The sequence below is a fragment of the Hemicordylus capensis genome, chromosome 2, assembly GCF_027244095.1.
Source record: "Hemicordylus capensis ecotype Gifberg chromosome 2, rHemCap1.1.pri, whole genome shotgun sequence".
Classification (NCBI taxonomy): domain Eukaryota; kingdom Metazoa; phylum Chordata; class Lepidosauria; order Squamata; family Cordylidae; genus Hemicordylus; species Hemicordylus capensis.
Window position 1 is genome coordinate 246,805,666 of NC_069658.1, and position 25,567 is coordinate 246,831,232.

General features: G+C 44.8%; 1 protein-coding gene across 6 annotated transcripts in view; it reads right to left on the minus strand.

Moving 5' to 3' along the window:
• Positions 1 to 2,386: 2,386 nt before the first annotated feature.
• LOC128342588 (zinc finger protein 383-like) overlaps positions 2,387 to 25,567 on the minus strand; it is a 41,720-nt gene continuing 18,539 nt past the window's right edge. For 5 of the 6 annotated variants that reach the window (XM_053290028.1, XM_053290023.1, XM_053290025.1 and 2 more), the window contains 7 exons: positions 21,505 to 21,631; positions 19,850 to 19,923; positions 17,919 to 18,045; positions 15,707 to 15,787; positions 14,919 to 15,098; positions 12,103 to 12,291; positions 2,387 to 7,923 (listed from right to left, as the gene is read on the minus strand). In XM_053290028.1, the coding sequence (XP_053146003.1) occupies positions 6,770 to 7,923; positions 12,103 to 12,291; positions 14,919 to 15,098; positions 15,707 to 15,787; positions 17,919 to 18,045; positions 19,850 to 19,923; positions 21,505 to 21,631 (1,932 nt within the window). In that variant the 3' untranslated portion in view covers positions 2,387 to 6,769. The remainder of the gene's footprint in view (positions 7,924 to 12,102; positions 12,292 to 14,918; positions 15,099 to 15,706; positions 15,788 to 17,918; positions 18,046 to 19,849; positions 19,924 to 21,504; positions 21,632 to 25,567) is intronic. The other variant, XM_053290024.1, reaches the window with a different exon arrangement.

A 25,567-nucleotide genomic window follows, 5' to 3' on the forward strand; every position in this document is an offset into this window, starting at 1 on the left:
GCACAAACAGAATTGCACAATGGAGGACCCTATTTCTAATAGCCACCCATCACACAGCTGTGTCTGTACAATTCTTGTGTTCCATTAGAAGGCAGATTGGAATGTTACACAGTATGTCATCTAGCCTGCATTCCAAAATCTATTTCTGCTGAGGGTAGGGAAAATCTTGTGTCTTCAGGCACTGGTGGTACAATCATTCCATAGGAGTGTTCCACAGAATGGGTGTTGCAAGAGAGAAGGCCTGAGCCTTGCCTTAACCAAGCTGGCCTCATGAATGGATGACATGCCTTAAGAAAATGGCTGCCAACTTTGGACTTGAAAAATAATAGCCTCTTGCGGGCCCTGTGGCAGAGAAGAACACTAGGAGACAGACAAAACCTTGGTGTGTTATGGCAGAAGTGTGTCAGGATCTGGTGCATAGTAGCGATCTGAGATTATGGAGCCAGTGTGGTGTAGTGGTTAGAGTGCTGGACTAGGACGATCCGAGTTCAAATCCCCATTCAGGTGGGTGACTCTGGGCCAGTCACTTCTCTCTCAGCCTAACCTACTTCACAGGGTTGTTGTGAGGAGAAACCCAAGTATGTAGTATACCGCTCTGGGCTCCTTGGAGGAAGAGTGGGATATAAAATGTATATTTTAAAAAAATTAAAAATGGTTTTACTGGTCAGGCCTGGGAGATGCTGGCTAGGTGACTTAGCCAGGCTAAGCAGGAGGCAGGAATGGAAAAGGAATTGGTTTGTGTGGAATAGCAGGAGGGAGGAGACCTTTGCTAATTGGTTCATGCGGAATGACTTGAGGAGGAAGGCAGTGTGAAAGATGATGGCTGAGCTTCAGTCCTTTTTGATATGTAAGCACTGGTAGCATAGAGGCTGACGGACATATAGAGCAAGGATTCGCCGGTGCAGTGAGAAGAGCAGGCTCATAGCCCTTCCCAACTAACTGCAGCGTGCTGAGGAAAAAGTGGCAATTTTTGACACCCTCCCCAGGAAGCCCTCTGTTCTCTGCCACCTGAAAATGTGTCCCTGGGGTTGCACACCCCTTTGGGACTGATTGGGTGGCAGAGGGCTTCCTGCGGAAGGGGAGGATGTCAAAAACCGCTGCTTCCCAGCCACACTGGTACAGTCAGTTGGGAAGCTCCATTAGGCCGCTCTCTTGCTGCCCCAGTGCGTCCTTGCTCTGTATGCCAGCCCGTGACTTCCCCATTCAAATGCCACTTCTGCCATGAACTCAGTAGGTGGCTCTATGTAAGCCACGTGGGGTGTACAGCAAGTGAGAGTGTGAGCACTGTAAGATATTCCCCTTATGGGATGGGGCCGCTCTGGGAAGAGCAGAAGGTTCCAAGTTCCCTCCCGGGCAGCATCTCCAAGATAGGGCTGAGAGAGATTCCTGCCTGCAACCTTGGAGAAGCCACTGCCAGTCTGTGAAGACAATACTGAGCGAGATGGACCTATGGTCTGACTCAGTATATGGCAGCTTCCTATGTTCCAAATTGATTATTTATTCAGGCTCCACACAGAGTGGGGCAAGCGAGTACAAATAGGGCTCCAAGAGGAGATTATTTCTGTGTCATTGTGAGTTAGATCAGGGGTTCTCACACTTGGGCCCACAAGTGTTGTTGGACCACAACTCCCATCATCATCATTTTTCATTCATTAGATGGTTGTACAGTACTGCTTTTTCTACTCACCCAAATGGTGCATGGTAGCTAAAGAGAAAGATATAATTTTAAATAGCTTTTTGTTGTTGTTTTGCCTCGAATGAGACAGGAAATAACCCTATAGTGCAACACAGGTTCATTTCCTGCCTCATTCTAGAAGAGCAGGGAATGGCGATTAGCAGAAACCAGGCATCAGAAACACTACTGGCACTTCAAGTGCTGCTGAATTTGCCATTGTTCAAAAGTGAAATACAGTTTCGGTCCCAGAGCATGGTCTAAGGGTACACAATACAGCCAACTTGCCGAAGCTAAGCAGCTCTTGGTGTGATCAGTGCCTGAACAGGAGACCCATGTATGCCATCTTTGGGGATGAGCTTTAGCTCAGTGGAAACGGATCTGCCATGCATGCCGAAGGCCCCAGATTCAATTACTGGCATTTCCAGGTAGGACTAGGTAAGACTCTTGCCTGAAACCATGGAAAGCTGCTGCTAGTCAGCATAGACAATACTGAACTAGATGAACCAATGGTCTGAACCCTATGTTCCTTTAAAAACAACCACCAAAAAAACCCTACTACCACCAAAACAAACATTGTATTCAAGTGATTCACTTGGTGGAACATGGTAACAAGCCTGTCCTACTCTAAAACATGGACCTATTTGATTTAGGAGATTTCCCCAAAGCTCCACAGCTAGTTTTGGTATGAAATTCCAAATTCTGAGGAGCATGTAAATAATATTCCATTTTTAATGCTGGACCTCCTGGAAAGAAATTAGCATTCATTCCAGTTTATTTGCAAAGCATTTGCCAATACACTAAAATATGTATACAGTATGATCCTCTTAAAGCAACCATGCATAATAAAGGCAGCCCCTATAACATCCAGCTATTAAATAAAAACAAAGAACCACACACACATACACACTAGGGCAAGTGTAATAAGGAATTAATTTGGAGAAGGAGCTCCCATTGATCTGAGATCCTGAATGATCAAACAGACCAGTAGACAAGTGCTTTCACACCCTAATGGACATTTACACCTAGAGGACAAAGCCAAAGCACAAGGCCTTTACAACTGCAAATTCAGATTTCTTGGAAATGTTGCAGCGTTTTCAGAATGGTATCTTCCAGATGAAGACCTTTTTCAGGCAATTCAGAGGCATCCTTAGGTGAGTCTTCCTTTTCCCATCTGCTTTCGTTTACTTTCACTGTATATTAACACTGCAACGATTTGCATGGTAAAGTACTCCAGTGTGCTGCATTTCAACAGCATCACAAACACGCATATTAAACAAAAATGAAATGACAAGGTCAAAATAAGAAGGTTTCAATACAATACAGGTCACAATAATAATTGAGTATGAACAATACTAAATTGTTACAAGCAAAAATCTAAAATAAAGTCTAAAGCAATACATAATATGTGTGATACAGTAATAAAATCAGAAACTTGACCAATGTTGACATTTTGTAACAACTGTTAAGTTTACAAGAGCTTAGGGAGAAATGTTATGGCAATCCGAGAAAATTCTAAAATTTACCGGAGAATCTTAAGCTCAGCAAGAGCTTTTGGTAAATGATCAAACTTCACCCTTGTTTCCACTGTTTATAGACAAAGAACGACTTTTACCATTGGCTGGGCTCAGAGTTTCCAAAACAAGCTTAAGGAGACAATAATTCCTAACATTTCCCAGTAAATCTCAAGTCCTACTGAGTACCATCAGTAAAGGACAACAGGCAGAGCATGGGCAGACTTTCCTTATGTTTGCTGGTACATCTCTAAGAACACTGTGTGCCTTTCAAAGAACTACCTAACACCACTCTCACTCATCTCATTTAAAATGTCTGCATTTACCAAGACGGACCTGGAGATGTCTAAAATTGTTGGCTGACATTCTGTGCAGTCTAACCTCTGTGTCAGGAAGCCACTGGAGTTGCTGCACACCTAAGAGGCAGCCCCGAGGCTGCTGCGAATCACTTTAAAATAGCACAGCAGGCACTTGCTTCACACCACTTCCATTGTTTCCAGTGAAGCTAGCACAGAGCAAGTGCCTGCATGCTGTGTTACAGAGACGGGCCACAGCCCTGGGGCTGCCTTTTACTTGTGCAGCAGCCTTGGCAGCTTCCTGAGGCTAGGCTGTGAAAGAATGCCAGGCATTGAGATCACCTTCCTCCCCAGCTTTAGCCCTACTTAATTCTCATAGATGAGACAGTTTTTAAAAAAAAAATTGCAAGGGCCATGCATGAGAGAAACTTCTGTGCTTTAAAATTTTTAAAGACACACAACCAGGAAACTTATATTTTACGATTTAATATCACAGTACCGAAAAGATTACAGGCCTACACATGTTTACTTGGCAATAAATCCCACAGGCTGGCAATCTAATTAGTGAAGCACCAATGCTATGGGAGAAAAATCTGTACTTCTAGATTAACACTACCCTGGGGATAGGAATTTCGACAACCTCCCCTTTCCCGGGAAGCACTCTGTGCCACCTGAAAAATATTCCCCTGAGGGCTATGCGAGTCTCTGGGACATATTTTGGTATGTGACAGAGCTCTTCTAGGGGAAGGGGAGGTTGTTGAAATTCATCCCCTTCTGTTGCATGAGCGGAACAGCTGAATTAGCTGGATTCTTCAGAAGCACCAGTGCTTCATTTAGTCTGGAGGTCAGCCAGACTTATTTCAATGGAACTTACTCCCCAGGAAGTATGCATAGGACTGCAGCCTTAATCTAACTCAGAGATTCTCATACTTGGGTCCCCAGATGAGGCTGGGCCGCAACTCTCATCATCGCCAGCCACAATGGCTTTCAGAAATGGCCTTCGGCCATTGTGGCTGGGTATGATGGAAGTTGTGGTCCACCAACATCTGTGGACCCAAGTGTGAGAACCTCTGATCTAACTCACAATGACACAGAAAATAATCTTCTCCTCTTAGAGCCCTATTTGTGCTCACTTGCCCCTGTGTAATGCTCACAAAACATCCAATACATCCCCTACCCCAATTCCCTCTATTATTGTTGCTCTAGTCTATATTACAAATTAGAGTACTTAAAAAGAGTGCAGGAGGCATGGCCTCAATCAAAGGCTTAGTGTCCATCTGCCCAAGTGAGCAGTATTAGTATTTCATAAATTTGGTTGAGTAGTATCAAATAACCTAGGGATTCTCAGGCTTGGGTCTCCAGATGTTTCAACATCTGGGGCCCAAGGTTGAGAATGTCTGAAATAACCAATACAATTTTCATGCTTAAAAAAAAAAAATAAAGATGAACCCCATACCAACAATTAACCCGATCAAGAACAAAGCACCAGTCTGTAGTGAACATATTCTCTCTAAAGTTAACATCGCAGAACATGGCTTTTTGTCACTTAAAGAATGTTGAATTCCACTTTGCACTGATCTGTTGCTTTGATACGGAAGGAGGAACTGCTTCCCTTATACATTTCCTTGGACAGGAAATTCCCCTGGAGCTGACTGTGCTTACTACCAGTGAGGCACAGATTCTCAACCTTGGGTCCCCAGACGTTATTGAACTACAACTCCCATCACCCCCCACCACAACGGCCCAAGGCCAAATGGAAGCTGTAGTCCAACAACATCTGGGAACCCAAGACTGAGAACCCCTGCACTATTTGCAGTCCCAGAATTCTGGAGATCTTTATTACTTTGACCTCCAACTGGGTCATTTCCCAACATCTACATCTCTCTTAGAGTTCTGGTTTTCAATGGCCACAAATCAACACAAAATGAAACCCAATGAAGCCCATTGAAATCAATGGAGCTTTAAGCTGCTTAACTCTATGTTGGGTTGTTGCCAAGACTATCCAAAAGCATGCCAGTATGTTAGGGAATACAATAAGAGATGTCATATATACATGCATACCTATCCCACAGCTCACCATTTCAGCAGGGCATTTTTAGGAATATATTTTGCCTCTTATTCCAAAACAGAATGAATGGAACCCTGTTCTCTGAAAAAGAGTTTCTGTCCTTTCCAAAGTTCAACATAGCATGTTATCCCATCTGGGTTTTAGCCATTCCCTGATCAAGAGAGAGTTCACTTGCATGTCTGACATTTCTGCTCCATGCTATTAATAACTCATAATATTTAAGAAAACTGGACATCCAGCAAGTTTTGTAATTATCTTTGTGACTCCCGTCAATTAAAAAAACAAGCACCAAACATTGTGTACCATCTTTCAGTCCACCAGCATGTGAACCTAATGGGCGCATTTCCAGTCACCCTTCACCAAAATGCGATTCTAAAAGGGAACTTTCTTTTCATCCTGTACAACACGGAAAATCAGTCTTTACTCAGATGATATCCCCATCTGCTTGTTGACCTTTGCTGTGGAAAATCTGTATTCAACCTATGAGTCTATATTTTCAAACACCAAAGAACAACCAACCTGTCTGAACATCCTTTGAGAATTTGGTGTTTGTCAAAGATCCCGGTAAATCTTGCCTTACTCCACTAAGTCATTCAGGACCCAATTTCAAAAATGGAGGATCAGGGGGAAGAGTTGTTCACACTAGCCCAATTCTTGTAGGATTTTCCAGGGACAGCATCTCATATTGTCACTCATTAAATTGCTAAATCTCTTTAGGCCTTGTCTGCTTCCCTCTGCTCTGAGAAAACAGGATAATTTTCAGTTATGCAAGCCAAAGAGAAAGCATTCAACCCTTTGATTGTAGATCATTCAAAATAATATTTTTTATGCTGGCTGATCCATGTATTTTCCTTCTCCAAGACATACATCATAAAGGAACCCTTTAAGAATTCTTACAGCAGTTATTGATAGCCGATCTAAGCCAAGCAGGAAGAGTTCCAGCTTGTGAAGTATAAAGAACTGCTTTCCCCACTGGAGTTATCTCCCCGCTGCCCGCCCGCCCCCGAGAATCTTGCCTTTGTCTTTTCCCAAATGAAGCTTTCATCAGTCCTTGCTATCAAACCCAGTTGTAGAAGACTGGCCTATTTTGGATCAAGAGACGCCTGCTTGGAAACACATCTATTCTTAAGAGAGTTTAAACACTGGTTACGGCTTCTCGCTTAAGTGGATTAGGATGCCTCATGGTAGGCCTGGCTAAAACTTCTCTCACTCTGAGCATTCATAGTGTCAAGCTCCTGTCCTCAGTGAACTCCTTCATAACTAGAATGGCTTGATCACCCACAGAAGTATCTGAAATAGTCCAGACATTTGGAATGGTCCCTTCTCCTGCATCTGTGGAGGCTGTGTAAGATGGGAGCGGCCAGTGAAAGGTTTCTGCAGAAGGAGTGTATCTGTAGTAGCTCTCTTGTGTGAATTTGCCAATGTCCAAAAAGATATTGGTTTCGACAGAAGCTTTTGCTCCTCGTGACTTGTTTTTATGCCGCTGCGTGTCATGCGTGGCCTGATGTCGGATAAGGTGTGAGCTCTGGTTGAAGCTTTTCCCACATTCTGTGCACCTATAAGGCTTCTCTCCTGTGTGGATTTTCTGATGCCGGAGCAGTGTCGCAAGGTCATTGAAGCTTTTTCCACATTCGGTGCATTTGTACGGTTTCTCCCCGGTGTGGATCCTCTGATGTCGAAGAAGTGTTCTGCGGTCACTAAAGCTCTTCCCACATTCCGAGCATTCGAACGGTCTCTCCCCTGTGTGCACTCGCCAGTGTGCCTCGAGGTTGGATTTATCGCAAAAGCTCTTACTGCAGCTGGAACACTTATACGGTTTTTCCCCGGTGTGGCTTCGCCAGTGTGTTTTAAGACTGTACTTATTGTAAAAACTCTTGGTACAGCTGGAGCAGTGGAAGGTTTTCTCCCGTGTCTCCACATGGGTTTTCTGATGGGTAATAAGGTTTGTGGTCCGATTAAAGCTCTTTCCACACTCTGGGCATTTATACGGTTTCTCTCCCGTGTGGATTCTCTGATGTCTAAGAAAGCTGGTTTTATCACAGAAGCCTTTGCTACAGACTGTGCATTTGTAAGGCTTCTCCCCTGTGTGGATTCTCTGGTGCACCTTAAGGCTTGACTTACGAGTGAAGCTTTTCCCACACACTTTGCACTGATTCTTTCTTTTGCCTTTGTGTATTTTTTGTTGGACTGGCATTCCACTGAAGTCACTACCCTGGCAGTTGGTAGACTGATTTCTCCACTCCTCTGCTGAGTTCTCCTCATTCCTCTCTGGCCCATCTTGATTTCTGAAGTTGTCATCCATTTCTTCATCCTCTGTTTCTTCCGACAACACCTCACAGGGCTCCCACTCACTCTCACTCTCCCAACCATCGCCTGTTGAAAAAAAGATAAAAATCTAAGAGAGAACACGGGGGACATAAAGGCTCAAGCAAACAAGGAATATTTATATACAGCTTTTTGACAAAAGTTCCCAAAGCAGTTTACATAGAGAACACAATAATAAATTAATAAGATGGTTCCCTGTCCCCAAAGGGCTCACTGTCCTAAAAGGAAACACAAGGTAGACACCAGCAGCAGCCACTGTAGGGATGCTGTGCTGGGGCTGGATAGGGACAGATGCTTTCCCACTGTTAAATGTAAAGAGAATTACCACATTAAAAGGTGACTCTGCTCAGTTAGAAAGGGTCAGCAAAATGAGGAGAGAGAGAGAGAGAGAGAGAGAGAGAGAGAGAGAGAGAGAGAGAGAGAGAGAGAGAGAACAAACCACGAGTTGAGAAATTGTCCTGCCTACAAATCCTTGAAAGGCCTGAGGCCTAGTTCTTACTTAGGTGGTAAACCTGTGTCTGGATGGTAGGGGAAGACTCACATGGACTCAATGCTTCTCCAGACTAGAGTTTCACTGCACACATAAAAGTACTGTATCAAAGGAAGGGTTCGGGCCTAGCCTTTTTACCAACATGCTAGTTTTGAGTGTGGGAAGAATGGTTTTCCTTTGGTGTGAAGAAGCATTCCATCTTGTAAGCTCCCATCTCTCGTCTCCAGTCCCAGAGAGGAGTATCACTTCAGTGCGATCCAGGCCTCAGAGGCAACTGAAACATTTGCCTGCTTTGATGGTACAAACAGATAAGGCATTGTACTGGATCAGAGGGCAAAAGAAGGTCAAGAGCCCACTTTGTCAGAGTCATACCCACAGCTGTGACTCCCCTCAAACATACAGGGAGTCAGATTGAACCTGTATGTAGGGAGTCAGCTCTCCACGACCATATAAGCTCTCCCTTCTTTCTTTCCTGCTACCAGGAAAAGATGCTCTGGATATCAGTCATTCGCTCAGCTGAAACTGAAGCAGACCATTAAAGATCACTGGTGAAGCTGAACCAGATTGGAGCCCAATTTTTTTTAATGCTTTGACTCGCTGCTTACACATAATGAACATTTGAGCCTTTTTAATTAAGAAGGGGGGACATGATAGAGCTGTATAAAATTATGCATGGTATGGAGCAAGTGGATCAAGAAACGTTTCCCCTCTTTCTTTCATAATATTAGAACTGGGGTCACCTGTTGGAGCTAAGTGCTGGGAAATTCAGGACAGACAAAAGGAAGTACTTCTTTATACAACATGGAGTTAAACTATGGAATTGTTGCTGCAATGGCCACCAATCCGTTGTTGTTGTTGTTATTATTATTATTATTATTATTATTAATAATAATAATAATTAAATTTATTGATTTGATTTATATACACCACCCTTCCAACAATGGCTCAGGGCAGTTTACCTCAAAATAAAAACAACTGAAATCAATTAACCATGAAAATCAAAACTGTAAAAACAGCATAACTGGGCAAACTGCTAACTGGGCAAAGTTAATCCCCTGCTAACTGGGTAAAGAGGTACCTTTTACCGTGGTGATTCTCTTTATTTAGCAGGAGGAGAGTAACTGGCCCTATCCACCCCCAGCACAGTACTTCCAGTGACTGTTGCTGGTGTGTGTCTTATGTTTCTTTTTAGAATGTGAGCCCTTTGGGGACAGGGAGCCATCTTATTTGTTATTTCTCTTTGTAAACCGCCCTGAGCCATTTTTGGAAGGGCGGTATAGAAATCGAATTATTTATTATTATTATTATTATAAAACCAATTAACTGTTAAAACATTTAAACAGTTAAAAACCCTGGAGAACCAGGCTGAACATAGACAACAATTTAAAAGCCCTGGTAGGCCAGGCCAAACAGATAGGTTTGAAGGGCTCTCTTGAAGGTCAATAATGAGCTCAGATTACAGATTTCTGCCAGGAGTGCATTCCACAGTCCAGGAGCAGCTACAGAGAAGGACCACCTTTGTCGCCACCAGACAAACTGGTGGTAACTGGAGACGGATCTCCTCAGATGACCTTAACGTGTGGTGGGGATCATGTAGGAGAAGATGCTCTCTAAGATAACTCGGACCTAAGCCATTCAGGTCTTTAGCAATAGCAATAGCACTTACATTTATATACTGCTCTATAGCTGGAAGCTCTCTAAGCGGTTTACAATGATTTAGCATATTGCCCCCCAACATTCTGGGTACTCATTTTACCGACCTCGGAAGGATGGAAGGCTGAGTCAACCTTGAGCCCCTGGTCAGGATCGAACTTGTAACCTTCTGGTTACAGGGCGGCAGTTTTACTACTGCGCCACCAGGGGCTCTTACACAGCAGTTCTTATTAGAAGGTAATAACCAGCACTTTGTATTATTAGGGGCTCTTATTAGAAGGTAATAACCAGCACTTTGTATTTTGCCCAGAAACATATCGTCAGCCAGTGTAACTGTTTCAAACCAGGAATAATATGGTCTCTCTGGGTTGCCCCAAAGACCAATCTGGCTGCCACATTTTGAACTAACTGAAGTTTCCAAACTATGTACAAAGGCAGCCCCAGGTAAGCGCATTACAAAAGTCAAGTCTGGAGATTACCAGGCTTGAGGTCTATCAACAGGAGAAGTCTATCAACGGCTACTAGTCGGAGGGCTATAGGCCACTTCCAGCCTCAGAGGCAGGATCCCTTTGAATACCAGTTACATGGGAGTAACAGCAGGAGAGAGGGCATGCCCTCAACTCTTGCCTGTAGGCTCCCTGTGGCAACTGGTGGGCCACTGTGTGAAACAGGATGCTGGACTAGATGGGCCATGGGCCTGATCCAGCAGGTCTGTTCTTATGTTCTTACCAGCTGATGCACCACTGTTTTGAGGTCATCCTCTTTAAGGAATGGACACATTTTTCTAATCAGCCAAAGCTGATGGAAAGGACTCCTGGCCATGGCCTCCACCTGAGATACCTGGGTAAGGCCTGGGTCCAGGAGTACTCCCAAGCAGTGCAACTGCTCCTTCCAGGGGAGTGTAAACCCACCGAGCACAGGAAGATCTAACTTATCCCTCAAATTCTGAGCCCCTTCAATGAGCACCTCCGTCTTGCTTGGATTCAGCTTCAATTTGTTAACCTTTATCCAGCCCATTACTGCCATTTAGAGTATGCGTACCATTTACTGATGATGAAGATGAAAAGGAGAAGTAGATTTGGGTGTCATCAGCATACTAATATCACCCAGCACCAAACCTCCTGATGACCTCACCTAGCGGTTTCATGTAGATATTAAAAAGCATTGGTGACAGAATGGAGTCCTGAGGGACTCCATATAACAGCTCCTAATTTGAGGAGCAGCTGTCACCAAGTTCCACCATCTGGAATCTACCCAAGAGATAGGAGCAGAACCTATGCAAAGCAGTGCCACCATCTCCAACGCCTCCAGGCGATCCAGAAAGATACCATGGTCGATCGTATTGAACACTGCTGAGAGATCTGAAAGAACCAGCAGTGTTACACTTCCTCTGTCGATTCCCCGGTAAAGGTCATCCATCAGGCCGACCAAGGCTATCTCAACCCCATACCCAGCTTTAAAGCCAGTTTGAAATGGATCTAGATAATCAGTTTCCTCCTAAACTGCCTGGACCTGTTCAGTCACCACCCTTTTAATCTCATTGCCCAACCAAGGGAAATTGGACTGTAATTATCCATTGCTAAAGGGTCCAGGGAAAAAGCGGTCTAACTACTGCCTCCTTCAGACAAGGACGCACCCTCCCCTCCCTCAGTGATGTATTTATGATATTAACTAGGCCACCTCCAACATTCTCCCTGTTAGATAGAAGCAGCCAAGTTTGGCAAGGATCCAGAGAACGAGTGGTAGGATTTAAAAATCTAGATGATTTTTAAAAGGGATTAGACAAATTCATGGAGAACGGGACTAGCAGTGACAACTAACCTTGACAGCTATATATTTCCATAAGGATTGGTGGGGTGGGAGCATGTCCCAGAACACCAGTTAGTATGGAATACCAATAGGAGTGGACAGTTGCTCTCTCCCTCCCTCCCCACCCAACTTGTAGGCTTCCAAGATGTGCCTGGGTGGCTACTGTGTGAAGAAGGAAGTTGGGCTAGATGGACGTTTGGCTTGATCCAGCAGGGCTGTTCTTCTCTTAATTAAGCCTGGGTTATTCCCCTGACTTATCTGCAATGCATACTTACTCTCAGGAACCTCAGTCACGATGGAAAAGGTCTCTTGGGAGCCTCCTGGTAATGCCTCGGGCGATTCTTCCAACTCAAGACCTTCCTGTTGAAGGCTGTCTACCCTGATGGCTATCACTCTCCCGTCATCTGGAGGTGGCGTGGCAAGGAAGAGGGGATCTTGAAAACTCAGTACATTGCCTTGAGTTCCTTGGAGGAAGAGTGGGATACAAATATAATAAGTAAAGTAATTTTCAAATATCTGAAGGGCTGTCACAGAGGAGGAGTGGCAGATTTGGTCTCTGTTGCTCCTGTGGGCAGGACTAGAATCAAGGGTCGACATTGCAAGGAAGCAGATTTAGGCTAGACCTTAGGAGGGATTTCCTAACTGTAAGACTGATTTAGCAGTGGAACTGCCTGCTTCATGAAGTGGCGGACTCTCCTTTGCTGGAGGTCTTCAAACAGAATTTTCAAACATTTAACTGGACAGTTTTTAACAATATTGCTTAGAGTTTATACACTGGCGATGCAATGTGCATAATGAATCTTCACTATTTTATTCTCTCCAGACCTTTTTATTGTGTGGATTAAAAATTAAAAACTACAAATAAAGAACAGGCATTTTGATGTACAGAACTCATGGTTTGGGCAGTATAAAAATGAGATAAAATAAAACAAACAAACAAAACAAACTTCAGTGTTCCATGTCTCACTGTTTAAAATCCGCACACTTATATCCCAGATGCTCTCCCTAAATCTAATGAGGCACCTGATTAGCATGTGGGGGGAAAGCGGGGGCGGTTAGGAGGGGGGGGGGAAGGTGGAAATTTATGACTCACAGCTTTGCCTGCTTAACACTAACTCTGTTAGTGTTAAGTGTCATTTGTTAGTGTCATTAACTCTGTTACTGTAACTAACTCTGTTAGTGTCATTTTTCTGCGAGAAAAATGAAAGGGGGAAAAATGGGAGTGTGTAAACTAAATTACTGCTTACCCTTTAATAGCCTATATACTTTAAAAAAAATTTCAATTCTTCCTTACCATTGACCCCCAGCTGTAACTTGTCTAAATACAATGCTTCCCTTATCTTTCTCTTGAGCATACACTGCTCAGACTCTAAGATGCTTACTTTAAGAGGCATTGTTCAGTGTGGATTTTAAACAGTGAGACATGGAACACTGAAATTGATGTCTGTACATCGAAACGTCTGTTCTTTATTTGTAGTTTTTAATTTTCTTTTAATTTACACAATAAAAAAAGTCTGGAGAGAGGAATATTGCTTATTCTGCTAGTTTCTGTTGTTCTGTTATCTTTTAGTTAAATATAAATTAAATATAAATTGCTTTATATTGGCCAACGTGTTGCACAGTCTTGCATTTCCAATCAGCTTACACTGCTGTGGGTGTCTAAAGAAGCACCAGCGGTCTTGTGCAAGAGCGCTTTTGTACTAATGCCTAAGAGTTGCACACTGGCACTTTTGGAGTACAATTTCCGGTGTTTCAGAAGATGCATTTCCAGAGTGCAGATGCATAACTTAGGACAGCTAGTCTTGTGGTAGCAAGCATGAATTGTCCCCTTTGCTAAGCTGGGTCTGGCTTGGTTTGCATTTGGATGGGAGACTACATGTGATTGCTGTAAGAGATTTCCCTTAGGGGATGAGGCCCTAGTTCAGGGGAAGAGACAGTTCCAGGTTCACTCCTTGGCATCTCCATGTAGGGTTGAGAGAGATTCCTGCCTGAATCTTGGAGAGCATCTGCTGGTTAGTGTAGACAACACTGACTTAGATGGGCCGATGGTCTGACTTGGTATAAAGCCGCTTCCTGTGTTCACTATGTAGACACCTGCAGCAGCACGGGCTGACTGGAACGACCGGCATAAGCCTGTACAACATGTTGGCCATTATCTTGTGATTTTAAAAAGAGATTATGGACATCATGGACTCTCACAACACTAGAACCAGAGGTCACCCCATGAAACTGAAGGTTGGGAAATTTAGGACCAACAAGAGGAAGTACTTTTTCACACAGCGCACAATTAATCTGTGGCATTCTTTGCCATGGGATGTGGGATGGCCTCCAGCTTGGATGGCTTTAAAAGGGGCTTAGACAGATTCATGGAGGACAGGTCTATCAATGGCTACTAGTCTGGTGGTGTGGGCCATCTCCAGCCACAGAGGCACAATGCCTCAATACCAGTTGCAGGGGAGTAACAGTAGGAGAGAGGGCATGCACATACCTCTTGCCTGTGGGCTCCCCAGAGGCATCTGGTGGGCCACTGCGTGAAAAAGGATGCTGGACTGGATGGGCCTTGGGCCTGATCCAGCAGGGCTGTTCTTATGTTCCAACTTCACATATACACTGATGGGATCCGAGCTGTCAGTGACTGACCAGGGGAGAGAACTTGGGGTCGTGGTGGACAGCTCATTGAAAGTGTCAACTCAATGTGCGGCAGTTGTGAAAAATGCAAATTCCATGCTAGGGGTCATTGGAAGGGGACTGGAAATAAAACTGCCAATTGTGACTGAAGCTATTCTTGAAGATCAATTCCAGTTACCAGTTGCAGTTACCAGTTGCAGGGGAGCAACTGCAGGAGAGAGGGCATGCACATACCTCTTGCCTGTGGGCTCCCCAGAGGCATCTGGTGGGCCACTGTGTGAAACAGGATGCTGGACTAGATGGGCCTTGGGCCTGATCCAGCAGGGCTGTTATTATGTTGTTATAAGTCAGAAGGGAGGATATCAATCTTTTAATATCAATCAATATAAGTAGATATAGATAGATAGATAGATAGATAGATAGATAGATAGATAGATAGATAGATAGATAGATAATTAGGTACCTCCCAGTTTCTTCTGCCACATCTCTGTTTGTCCAGACTCTTCCCCCTCTTCCCCCATCTTTGCCCAGTCTCTACTTCCAGGGTTCTCCTCCACCTCTTCCCCCTCACTGCCTTTCAATGGCAGCTCGACTCTTCCCCTGTCTGTTTCATCCCTGCAGGCATCACCTGCTGGAATCAAGCCTGAGAAGAACATGAGAGAATAATACAGCTTCATACCACAACCTTTTCCAGAGATTTGTAGTGAGGGGACAGAGAACATTACATATTGGACAGACTCTATTGATCGATATTTGCTCTTTTCTTTCAACAGCCAAACTTTTAATACATTCTCTTATGATTTCCTTCCATTATTTGAATGTTTTTCTGGCTGGCCTTCCTGCTTCTGCAATCAAGTCTCTGTCCTAAATGCTACTGCATGTTTGACATTTTTCACCAGTAGTTTAAATCAACACATCCAGGAAAGATGACAGGTTGGGTGTGCTCGTGGCATGTCCCCCTTCTTAACCATATGGGCTGATTCGGGGTGGGGGCAGGCAGTACAGGATTGTCTGAACTGGCCCAGAGTTTTGCTGAGGTAACTCACATTAGCGTTACAAAGCAAACATGGAGTTGAGAACTCCAGGTTTGCTTCCTAACATCAACTTCCACTTTCAATTAGTCTTAGAAGAGGAGGCGGGGTGGGGGGGGAGAAATCTACCAGTCTAATCTACTGAGGAAACCCCAGAATTTCCAAACAACCATAAATGGCCCGACTACACAAATAAGCAAGCTGCATGTTGAGCTCTTACCTTCTTCAGAGTTCTGGTCAAATATTTCTTCCTTTTCTTCCAGCCAGGAGATGATATCAGGTTTGGCAGCAGGAGGTCCTTCTGAGGAAGAAAACAAAAGCAGAGCAATTATTTCTGGCTCTTTCGATTAAAATCAAATCAAATCAATAGTTCTAAACCAGCCTGTCTCTGTGATTCCTTGTGAAGGGCAAAATGCAGGAAGCCAAGATCTCTGCAAGCAGGTATGGAACTGGTGAGGAAGCACCATGTTGAACCAGAAATCCCCATCTTGCACTGGCTAATATACCTCTTTATTTATTTTGTTACATTTCTAAACCACTCTTAATTCAAGGAGCTGAGAGTGATAAACATCGTTCCCCACCCCAATTCTATTTCATTTTCACAACCACCCTGCGAGGTGGGTAGGCTGAGAGAAAGCTCTGTTCAGACATTATGTTTTACAAGTGTACAGATGTCCGCATGCTTCTACATGTATTTGTATGAATGACTGTACCTGCGTTCATTTTTAAAGTGAACCTGGGTACAGACCCCTCAAATGTAGAGTATAGACAAGAAGTATACTGCTGTACCGGTGTTCAATATAATGTCTGAATAACTGTAGCTGTGTACAGATCTGTACCTGTGTACACTGTACACTCATACAAGTGTTGAATGCAATGTGTGAAATGAGCTAGAGAGTGATTGGCCCAAGGTCACTCAGTGAGCTTTGTGGCTGAATAAGGATTTGAACCTGGGTCTCCCCAGTCCTAATCCAGCACTCTAACTACTACATCACCACTGGTCAATGCTTGCCCAGGTCACTTGAAATGCCTGTTTGGCATTCAGGCTGCAGTCTTTATTCGTTAATCTGATAGATTATTAAAATCCTCTTGTTCACTTAATGTCGTTAATCAGATAGCAAGCATTAAATACATGTGTTCATTATTTTAATACCCAAACTTACCAAAAAACCCAATGAGTAGCCGACACCACTTCAGAAGAAGTATTCCCCTTCCCTCACACAAAGGATGCCTCTTTTTTGATGCTGCTTGTCTGCTGTGGCCTGCACACACATTTTCATTTACAGTACACTGATAAATAGGGCCGGCTCTGGTGGGACCCACCTACCTAGCTGACCCACTTTTTCTTAAGGTTGTGGGAGACATGAGGCTACATGGGGCAAGCGGCTGACATAGAAAGAGGCATGATAGCTCCCTGCCCCAAAGGTAGGGGTGTGCACAAAACTGGCTGGCCCAGTTTGGGTCAAGTCCGAATTGGACCCGAAGAGGACTGGGCCAGTTCGTTTTTGTCCCCCATCGAACCCCACCCCTGGGATTGGTTTGGTGGGGTTCGCGAGTCAATTTAAAATTGTTTTTAAGTACTTACCCCCTGCTGAGGGCTTCTCCGAGGCTGACAGGGGGAGGGGGAACCTCCACGGACCCCGCCGTGTGCTCAGAAGCCCCCCGGAGGGGGTAAGCACTAATTTAATTTTTTTTAATTGACTCATGAACCCCCCGAACAGCCGGGGGGTGAGTGGGTTTCGGTCCAGGGTCGGACCAAAAGGGGTGGTTCAGTTAGATCCCCGAACTGTCAAACTGAACCGGTTAGACATCGAACCTGTTTGCACATTCCTACCCAAAGGGGATCTCAGTCTGGGAGGTAACCCATTCTCGGCTGAATAAGGACAGCTGCTCTCCCTCTGCTAAATATAAGAAAGCTGCCCTTTCAAAAGGTGCTTCTTTGCCCAGCTAGAAGGATGATTCTCAAACTGTTTGCCACAAGAGGATCTGAAGAGGTTTCTCTATCCCTAAGGGGCTCACAGTCTAAAAGGAGTTCCCAACCTGTGGTATTCCAGACATTGCTGAACAATATCTGGAGTACCATAGGCTGGGAAACCCTGGTCTATTTTGGATTCAACAGGGACACTTGCTCCCCACACCACTGCTAAATATAACAGCCACCATTTTGAAGAAGTGCCCCTGCCCATTTGGCGGAGTAATTGATCCTCTATCCCAAAGGGGCTCCCAATTTAAAAAGAACCCAAGTGCGGCACCAGAAGCTGCCACTGGGAGGGACGCTATACTTGGCTGAACAGGAACAGTTGCTCTCCATCCTGTTAAAGAGAGTTGCCACTTTCAAAGATGTCTCTTGGGCTAGTAAGCAAGAGTTAAAATGCCACAAGAGCAATTCACACCTCTAACGATCTATCAACAAAGAATAAACGAATCCTTACCCAAAGAGGCCACATTACCATAATTCTCCACCATAACCTCTCTGTACAGAGCTCTCTGGCCTGGATCCAACAGGCCCCACTCCCCCTCAGTGAAACGCACAGCCACCTCCTCAAAGGTCACTGGTCCCTGAAAGAAGAACAAGAAGTTCTGGTAAGAACTAATCTGCTGACTTTCCTTTCGCTATTGCTACAACTGTATCAAGTTTGGTCCAAGTTGGTTCCCAATTGCGCCTCAAACATTCATGCATCCACCATCTTGAATCGGGGAGGATAACATCATAACAAACTACGCCACTGAGGTGTCCCTAGATGCCGTGACGTGTCTATACCTACAAAGAATAGAATCGTTTGGACAATGGTTTTTCCTGCGACACTCTATGATTGTGAAAGCTGGACTTTGAAGAAGCAAGATAGAAAAAGTGTTGACGCATTTGAACTTTGGTGCTGGAGAAGACTTTTGAGGATACCATGGACAGCTGGGAAAAACAAACATATGGATCTTAGAACAAATCAATCTAGAATTTTCACTCGAGGCACAAATGACCAGACAAACTATCATACTTTGAACACATTATGCAAAAACCCAGCTCCCTTGAGAAGTCTATAATGCTGGGAAAAGTTGAAGGAAAGAGAAGAAGAGGATGGTGGACCTAATTACGACAGCAATGAATGCACCACTGAGAAGCCTTCAAGGCCAAGTTGAAGACAGATAATCCTGGAGGTAATCTATCTATGTGGTCACTAAGAGCTGACACCGACTTGACAGCACTTAATCAATCAGTCATGTGTCACTCACCACAGCTGTACCAAATTTGGTTCATATTGGTCCAGGCATTGCCAAGTACACACACACACACAGAATGCCGGGTGATCCCTTAAGTTTACTTTCCTTAAAAACACGTTCTCCTCAAAAATATAACTCCCAAGTCAAGTAAGAACATTTGCCCCTTTTATTTTCCCCCAAAAGCAAAGTAAAGTGGGATAGGTCTGTTGGGTCTATTAAGATCCTTTGGGGAGGGTCTAGTTACGGTTGCCTCCAGCTCATTTGGTGGCAACTCAGGACCAGGACTTTTCTGGGGCTGCCCCAGAGCTCTGGAATATGCTCCCTGACAAAATAAGAGCTTCTCCATCTCGGATTGCTTTTTAAAAGACTCTCAAGATACATCTGTTTTCTCAGGCTTTTAGTTAAACTTAATTTTAAACTGTTTAATTGTTTTTATTCTGTAAAATAGTTTGTATTCTGTTTTTACATTTGTTGTATTTCAATTTATGTATACATATTGACATCTTAGGAACATAGGAAGCTGCCATATACCAAGTCAGACCATTGGTCCATCTAGCTCAGTATTGTCTACACAGACTGGCAGCGGCTTCTCCAAGGCTGAAGGCAGGAGTCTCTCTCAGCCCTATCTTGGAGATGCTGCCAGGGAGGGAACGTGGAACCGAGATGCTCTTCCCAGAGCGGCTCCATCCCCTAAGGGGAATATCATACAGTGCTCACACTTCTAGTCCCCTAACCAGGCCTCTTAGGAACATAGCACATCGGAAGTTGCCATATACTGAGTCAGAGCATTGGTCCATCTAGCTCAGTATTGTCTACACAGACTGGCAGCAGCTTCTTGAAGGCTGAAGGCAGGAGTCTCTCTCAGCTCTTTATTGGAGATTCCAGGGAGGGAACTTGGAATCTTCTGCATGCAAGCAGGCAGGTGCTCTTCCCAGAGCGGCTCCATCCCCTAAGGAGAATATCTTACAGTGCTCACACATCAAGTCTCCCATTCATATGCAACCCTGCTTAGCAAAGGGGACAAGTCATGCTTGCTACAAGTCCAGCTCTTGCAGCACCAGAAATGAAAGGATAGGCGTCCATGCTTTTTTGGCTCAGGTAACAAAAGGAAGCACCTGAGATGTCTCCCTAATGAGCCTCCCCCTACCTGATGCTCCACAATGGCTGTTTCCACACCACCACAAAAGGCAAATGACTTCAAACCTGTCTCAGATGCCATTCCTGCAAGAGAGACAAAAATGATGGTATTTTGTATTTCACAACCTTGTGTAAAAACACTGGCCAATATCCTAATTAATTATTTTCAATTAATTAATTATGATTATGATTATATCTAAACACCACTTCTCAAAGAGATTTGCGTAGAAAAATAAAGATGGCTCCCTGTCCCCAAAAGGCTCCCAGTCTAAAAAGAAAAATAAAGGAGACACCGGCAACAGCCACTGGAGGGATGCTGTGCTGGGGCGGGATAGGGCCTGTTTCCTCCCCCCTGCTATATATAAGAGATCTACCACTTTAAGAGTGTGCTGCATTGCTCAGTTAACATAACAGACTAATGGCAATAGACTAATGGTTCTCTTGTGCAAGGATGTTGTGCTAGCTAGTCACACGAAGTCTGGAGCTTGCATTTTAGGCTAGTGTTGAACTAGTGCAAACATGCTTGTGCTTACACAACAGGTGTGCAACCTGTGGAACTCCTCATAAGAGGAGAGCCTTAAAGACCCATCTTTTTAGCCTGACTTTTAAGGATACAGTTTTAATTTTAATCTGGTTTAATATGTTTGTTCTTTTAATTGTTTTATTAAATGCTTTTGATTTTCATGTTAAACACTCTGAGCCACTTTAAGAAAGGCGGTATAGAAATTGAATAAATTTTAAAAAGTGCTTTAAAGGGAACTTTTGTGCAAGAGCGCAATTCCGAGAGTCCCATAATTCTGCACAGCTGCGTGATAGTTTTGTGTGAACTTAACTTTGTTCATTGCGTAAGCACACCATTAGTCAGGGCACCAGCACTGTATAAAAGCTGCTGTATAGCCAGCGTGGTGTAGTGGTTAGAGTGCTGGACTAGGAGACCCAAGTTCAAATCCCCATTCAGCCATAAAACTAGCTGGGTGACTCTGGGCCAGTCACTTCTCTCTTAGCCTAACCTACTTCACAGGGTTGTTGTGAAAGAGAAACTCAAGTATGTAGTACACTGCTCTGGGCTCCTTGGAGGAAGAGCAGGATATAAATGTAAAATAATAATAATAAAAAATAATAATAATATACCGAGTCAGACCACTGGTCCATCTAGCTAAGTACTGTCAACACTGGCTGGCAGCAGCTTCTCCAGGCAGGAGTCTCTCCTGGCCTTATCTGAAGACGCTGTCAGGAATTGAACCTGGGACCTTCTGCATGCAAAGCAGATGATCTACCACTGAGCTACAACCATCCCCACAAAATCTCACTAAACATTCAGGAATCCTGAAGCTATTTAGGTTGCTCTATACTGCGTCAGACCATGGGCCAATCTTGCTCAGTATTGCTTACATTGACTGGCAGAGGCTCTCCACCTCACCTCTTGCCTGGGGGCTTCTCAGAGGCATCTTGGTGGGCCATTCTGTGAAACAGGATGCTGGACTAGGTAGGCCTTGGGCCTGATCCCCCAGGGCTGTTCTTATGTTCTTAAGGTTTCCGGCAGGAGTCTTTCCCAGTCCTACCTGGAGACGACCTGCATGCAAAGCACATGCTCTGCACAGAGCTGCAGCCCTAGCTCCTGTCAAATCCAGAGCATCCAACATCTTGAGCATCAGCCATCCTTACCCGGCGAAGTTGCTTCTCTGTCATTTTCCGGTGCGTTTGCCCTGATTGGTGGTGTCTGCCAAGCATCCAAAGGACCCTTCCCTGCCTCAGGAAAACTTGCAGCCAATTCCCCGAATGGTCCCTGAACCTGAAAAAAAAGCAAGATCCCATGTTCAAGCAGAAGAATATGAACCCTGCTTTATCTTACATTTATTCATTCATTCGATTTATATACTGCCCTTCCAAAAATGGCTCAGGGCAGTTTACATCAAAACAAAAACAATTAAAGTCAATTAACAATTAAAATTGTAAGGGCGGTCTAAAAATCAAACAAACAAACAAACAAAATCAAAACTATGAAAACCACCATAAAATCAATTAACATTTAAACAATTAAAAACCCTGGAGAACCAGGCTGAACATAGACAACAGTTTAAAAAACCTGGTAGGCCAGGCCAAACAGATAGGTTTGAAGGGCTCTCCTGAAGGTCAACAATGAGGTCAGATTACAGATTTCTGCCGGGAGAGCATTCCACAGCCCAGGAGCAGCTACAGAGAAGGCCCGGCTCTGAGTCTCCACCAGAAGTACTGGTGGTAACTGGGGACGGACCTCCTCAGATGACCTTAATGTGTGGTGGGGATCATGCAGAGGAAGGCGCTCTCTAAGGTAACCTGGACCTAAGCCAATCAGGGCTTTAAATGCAATAACCAGCACTTTGTATTTGGGCCAGAAACAAATCGGCAGCCAGTATAACTGTTTCAAAACAGGTATCATATGGTCTCTCTCGGTTGCCCCAGAGACCAAACTGGCTGCCGCATTCTGAACTAACTGAAGTTTCCAAACTACATAAGAACAGCCCTGCTGGATCAGGCCCACGGCCCATCTAGTCCAGCATCCTGTTTCACACAGTGGCCCACCAGATGCCACTGGAAGCCACAGACAGGAGTTGAGGGCGTGCCCTCTCTCCTGCCATTACTCCCCTGCAACTGGTACTCAGAGGCACCCTGCTCTTGAGGCTGGAGGTGGCCCAAAGACTAGTAGCCATTGATAGACCTCTCCTCCATGAAGTCATCCAAACCCCTCTTAAAGCCATCCAGGTTGTTGGCTGTCACCACATCCTGTGGCAGAGAGTTCCGCAAGTGGATCACGCGTTGTGTGAAAAAGTACTTCCGTTTGTTGGTCCTAGACCTCCTGGCAATCAATTTCATGGAGTGACCCCTGGTTCTAGTGTTGTGTGAGAGGGAAAAGAATCTCTCTCTCTCCACTTTCTCCATGCCATGCATGATTTTATAGACCTCTATCATGTCTCCCCGCAGATGACTTTTTTCTAAACTAAAAAGCCCCAGGTGTTGTAGTCTTGCCTCATAAGAAAGGTGCTCTAGGCCCCTGATCATCTTGGTTGCCCTCTTCTGTACCTTCTCCAGTTCAACAATGTCCTTTTTAAGATGTGGTGACCAGAATTGTACGCAGTACTCCAAGTGTGGTCGCACCATAGTTTTGTATAAGGGCATTATAATATTAGCCGTTTTATTTTCAATCCCCTTTCTAATGATCCCTAGCATGGAACTGGCCTTTTTCACAGCTGCCGCACATTGAGTCAACACTTTCAACGAGCTGTCAACCACAACCCCAAGATCCCTCTCCTGGTCCGTCACAGACAGCTCGGATCCCATCAGCATATACTTGAAGTTGGGGTTTTTTGTCCCAATATGCACCACTTTACACTTGCTAACATTGAACCGCATTTGCCATTTTGTCGCCCACTCCCCCAGTTTGGAGAGATCCTTTTGGAGCTGCTCACAATCCATTTTGGATTTCACTACCCGGAAGAATTCGGTATCATCTGCAAATCTGGCCACATCGCTGCTTACCCCTGCTTCTAGATCATTTATGAATAAATTAAAAAGCACCGGTCCCAGTACAGATCCCTGGGGGACCCCACTTCTTACTTCCCTCCATTGTGAAAACTCTCCATTTATACCTACCCTCTGTTTCCTGTCTTTCAACCAGTTAGCAATCCACACATGTACTTGTCCCCTTATCCCATGACTGCTAAGTTTCCTCAGGAGTCTTTGATGAGGAACTTTGTCAAAAGCTTTTTGGAAGTCCAGGTAGACTATGTCAACTGGATCACCTTGATCCACATACTTGTTGACACTCTCAAAGAAGTCCAAAAGGTTGGTGAGGCAAGATTTACCTTTGCGGAAGCCATGCTGGCTCACTCCCAGCAGGGCCTGTTCTTCTAGGTGCTTTACAATGTTATCCTTGAGGATGCTTTCCATCAATTTGCCCGGAACTGACGTTAGGCTAACTGGCCTGTAATTTCCCGGATCGCCCCTGGATCCCTTCTTGAAAATCGGTGTTACATTTGCTACTCTCCAGTTCTCTGGTACAGAGCCCGATTTCAGGGATAAGTTAAATATTTTGGCAAGGAGGTCAGCAATTTCACATTTGAGTTCTTTGAGGACTCTTGGATGGATGCCATCCGGCCCTGGTGATTTGTTAGCTTTCAGTTTTTCCAGACAGTTTAGAACATCATCCCTTGTCACTTCTATCTGACTCAGCTCTCTAGCCTCCATCCCTAAAAAGCCTGGTTCAGGAACAGGCATATGCTCAGTATCCTCTGCCGTGAAGACAGATGCAAAGAACTCATTCAGTTTCTCTGCAACCTCCATATCCTCCTTAATAATCCCTTTCACTCCCTCATTGTCTAATGGCCCAACCGCCTCCCTGGCAGGTTTCCTGCTTCTGATGTACTTAAATAAGTTTTTGTTATTCCCCTTGATACTTTTGGCTAAATGTTCCTCAAACTCTCTTTTTGCCTCCCTTATTGTCACCTTGCATTTCTTTTGCCAGAGTTTGTATTCCTTTCTGTTCTCTTCGTTTGGACAGGCCTTCCAATTTTGGAAAGAAGTCTTCTTCCCTTTTATGGCTTCTTTGACGGTACCCGTTAGCCACGCTGGCATCCTCCTGGACGTAGTGGTACCTTTCCTCCTTTTGGGTATACAAGCTGACTGGGCTTCTAGTATTGTGGTTTTGAGTAAACTCCATGCATTCTGGAGCGAAGTGACTCTCCTGATTTCCCCCCTCAGCTTTCTTTTCACCATACTCCTCATTTTGGAGAAGTTTCCTCTTCTGAAATTCAAAATGTCTGTGTTTGACATCCTTGGTGATTCTCTCCGTGCACGTATGCTGAACTTGATGGCACTGTGGTCACTGTTCCCTAAAGGGTCGATGACACTGACATCACGCACCAGGTTCTGGGTGTCACTCAGAATTAGATCCAAGGTCGCCTTCTCTCTGGTCGGTTCCATGACCAACTGTTCTAGGGCACAGTCATTTAGCATATCTAGAAATTTGACCTCTTTGTCCTGACCTGAATGTGAATTTACCCAGTCTATGTGTGGGTAGTGGAAATCACCCATAATTACAGCCCTGCCTCTCCTTGACGCCTCCCTGATTTCCTCCTGCATCTCCCAGTCACTGTCGGCATTTTGATCCGGAGGGCGATAGCACGTCCCCAGTAGCACGATTCCTTTCCGGCCTTGTATAGTCACCCACAGGGTTTCTGTGGAGGACTCCAGTCCACTTAGGTTTTCTAGCTTGTTAGATTCTATCCCTTCTTTAACATACAGTGCTACCCCTCCTCCAAGGCACCCCTCCCTGTCCTTTCTATAGAGTTTATACCCAGGGATAACAGTGTCCCACCGGTTCTCACTGTTCCACCATGTGAAGAAGACGTATGAAGGCAGCCCCACATAGAGCACGTTGCAACAGTCAAGCCGGGAAGTTACCAGCTGATGCACCACTGTTTTGAGGTAATCCTCTTCAAGGAATGGGCACAGCTGTCGAATCAGCCAAAGCGGACAGAAAGCACTCCTGGCCATGGCCTCCACCTGAAGCTGCCCCTCCACTCAAGTCCTCCTTCAGGTCCTCTCACTGCTAGAGACAGATGATGTGAGGATGGAGTAAGGCCTTCTTTGCTGAAGCACCCAGGCTGTGGAAAGCTGCTACTCTGGGTCGCTCATTTGGGACCCCATCCAGTTGGGTTTTAGCCACCAGGCAGAGGCCATTCAGTTCCAT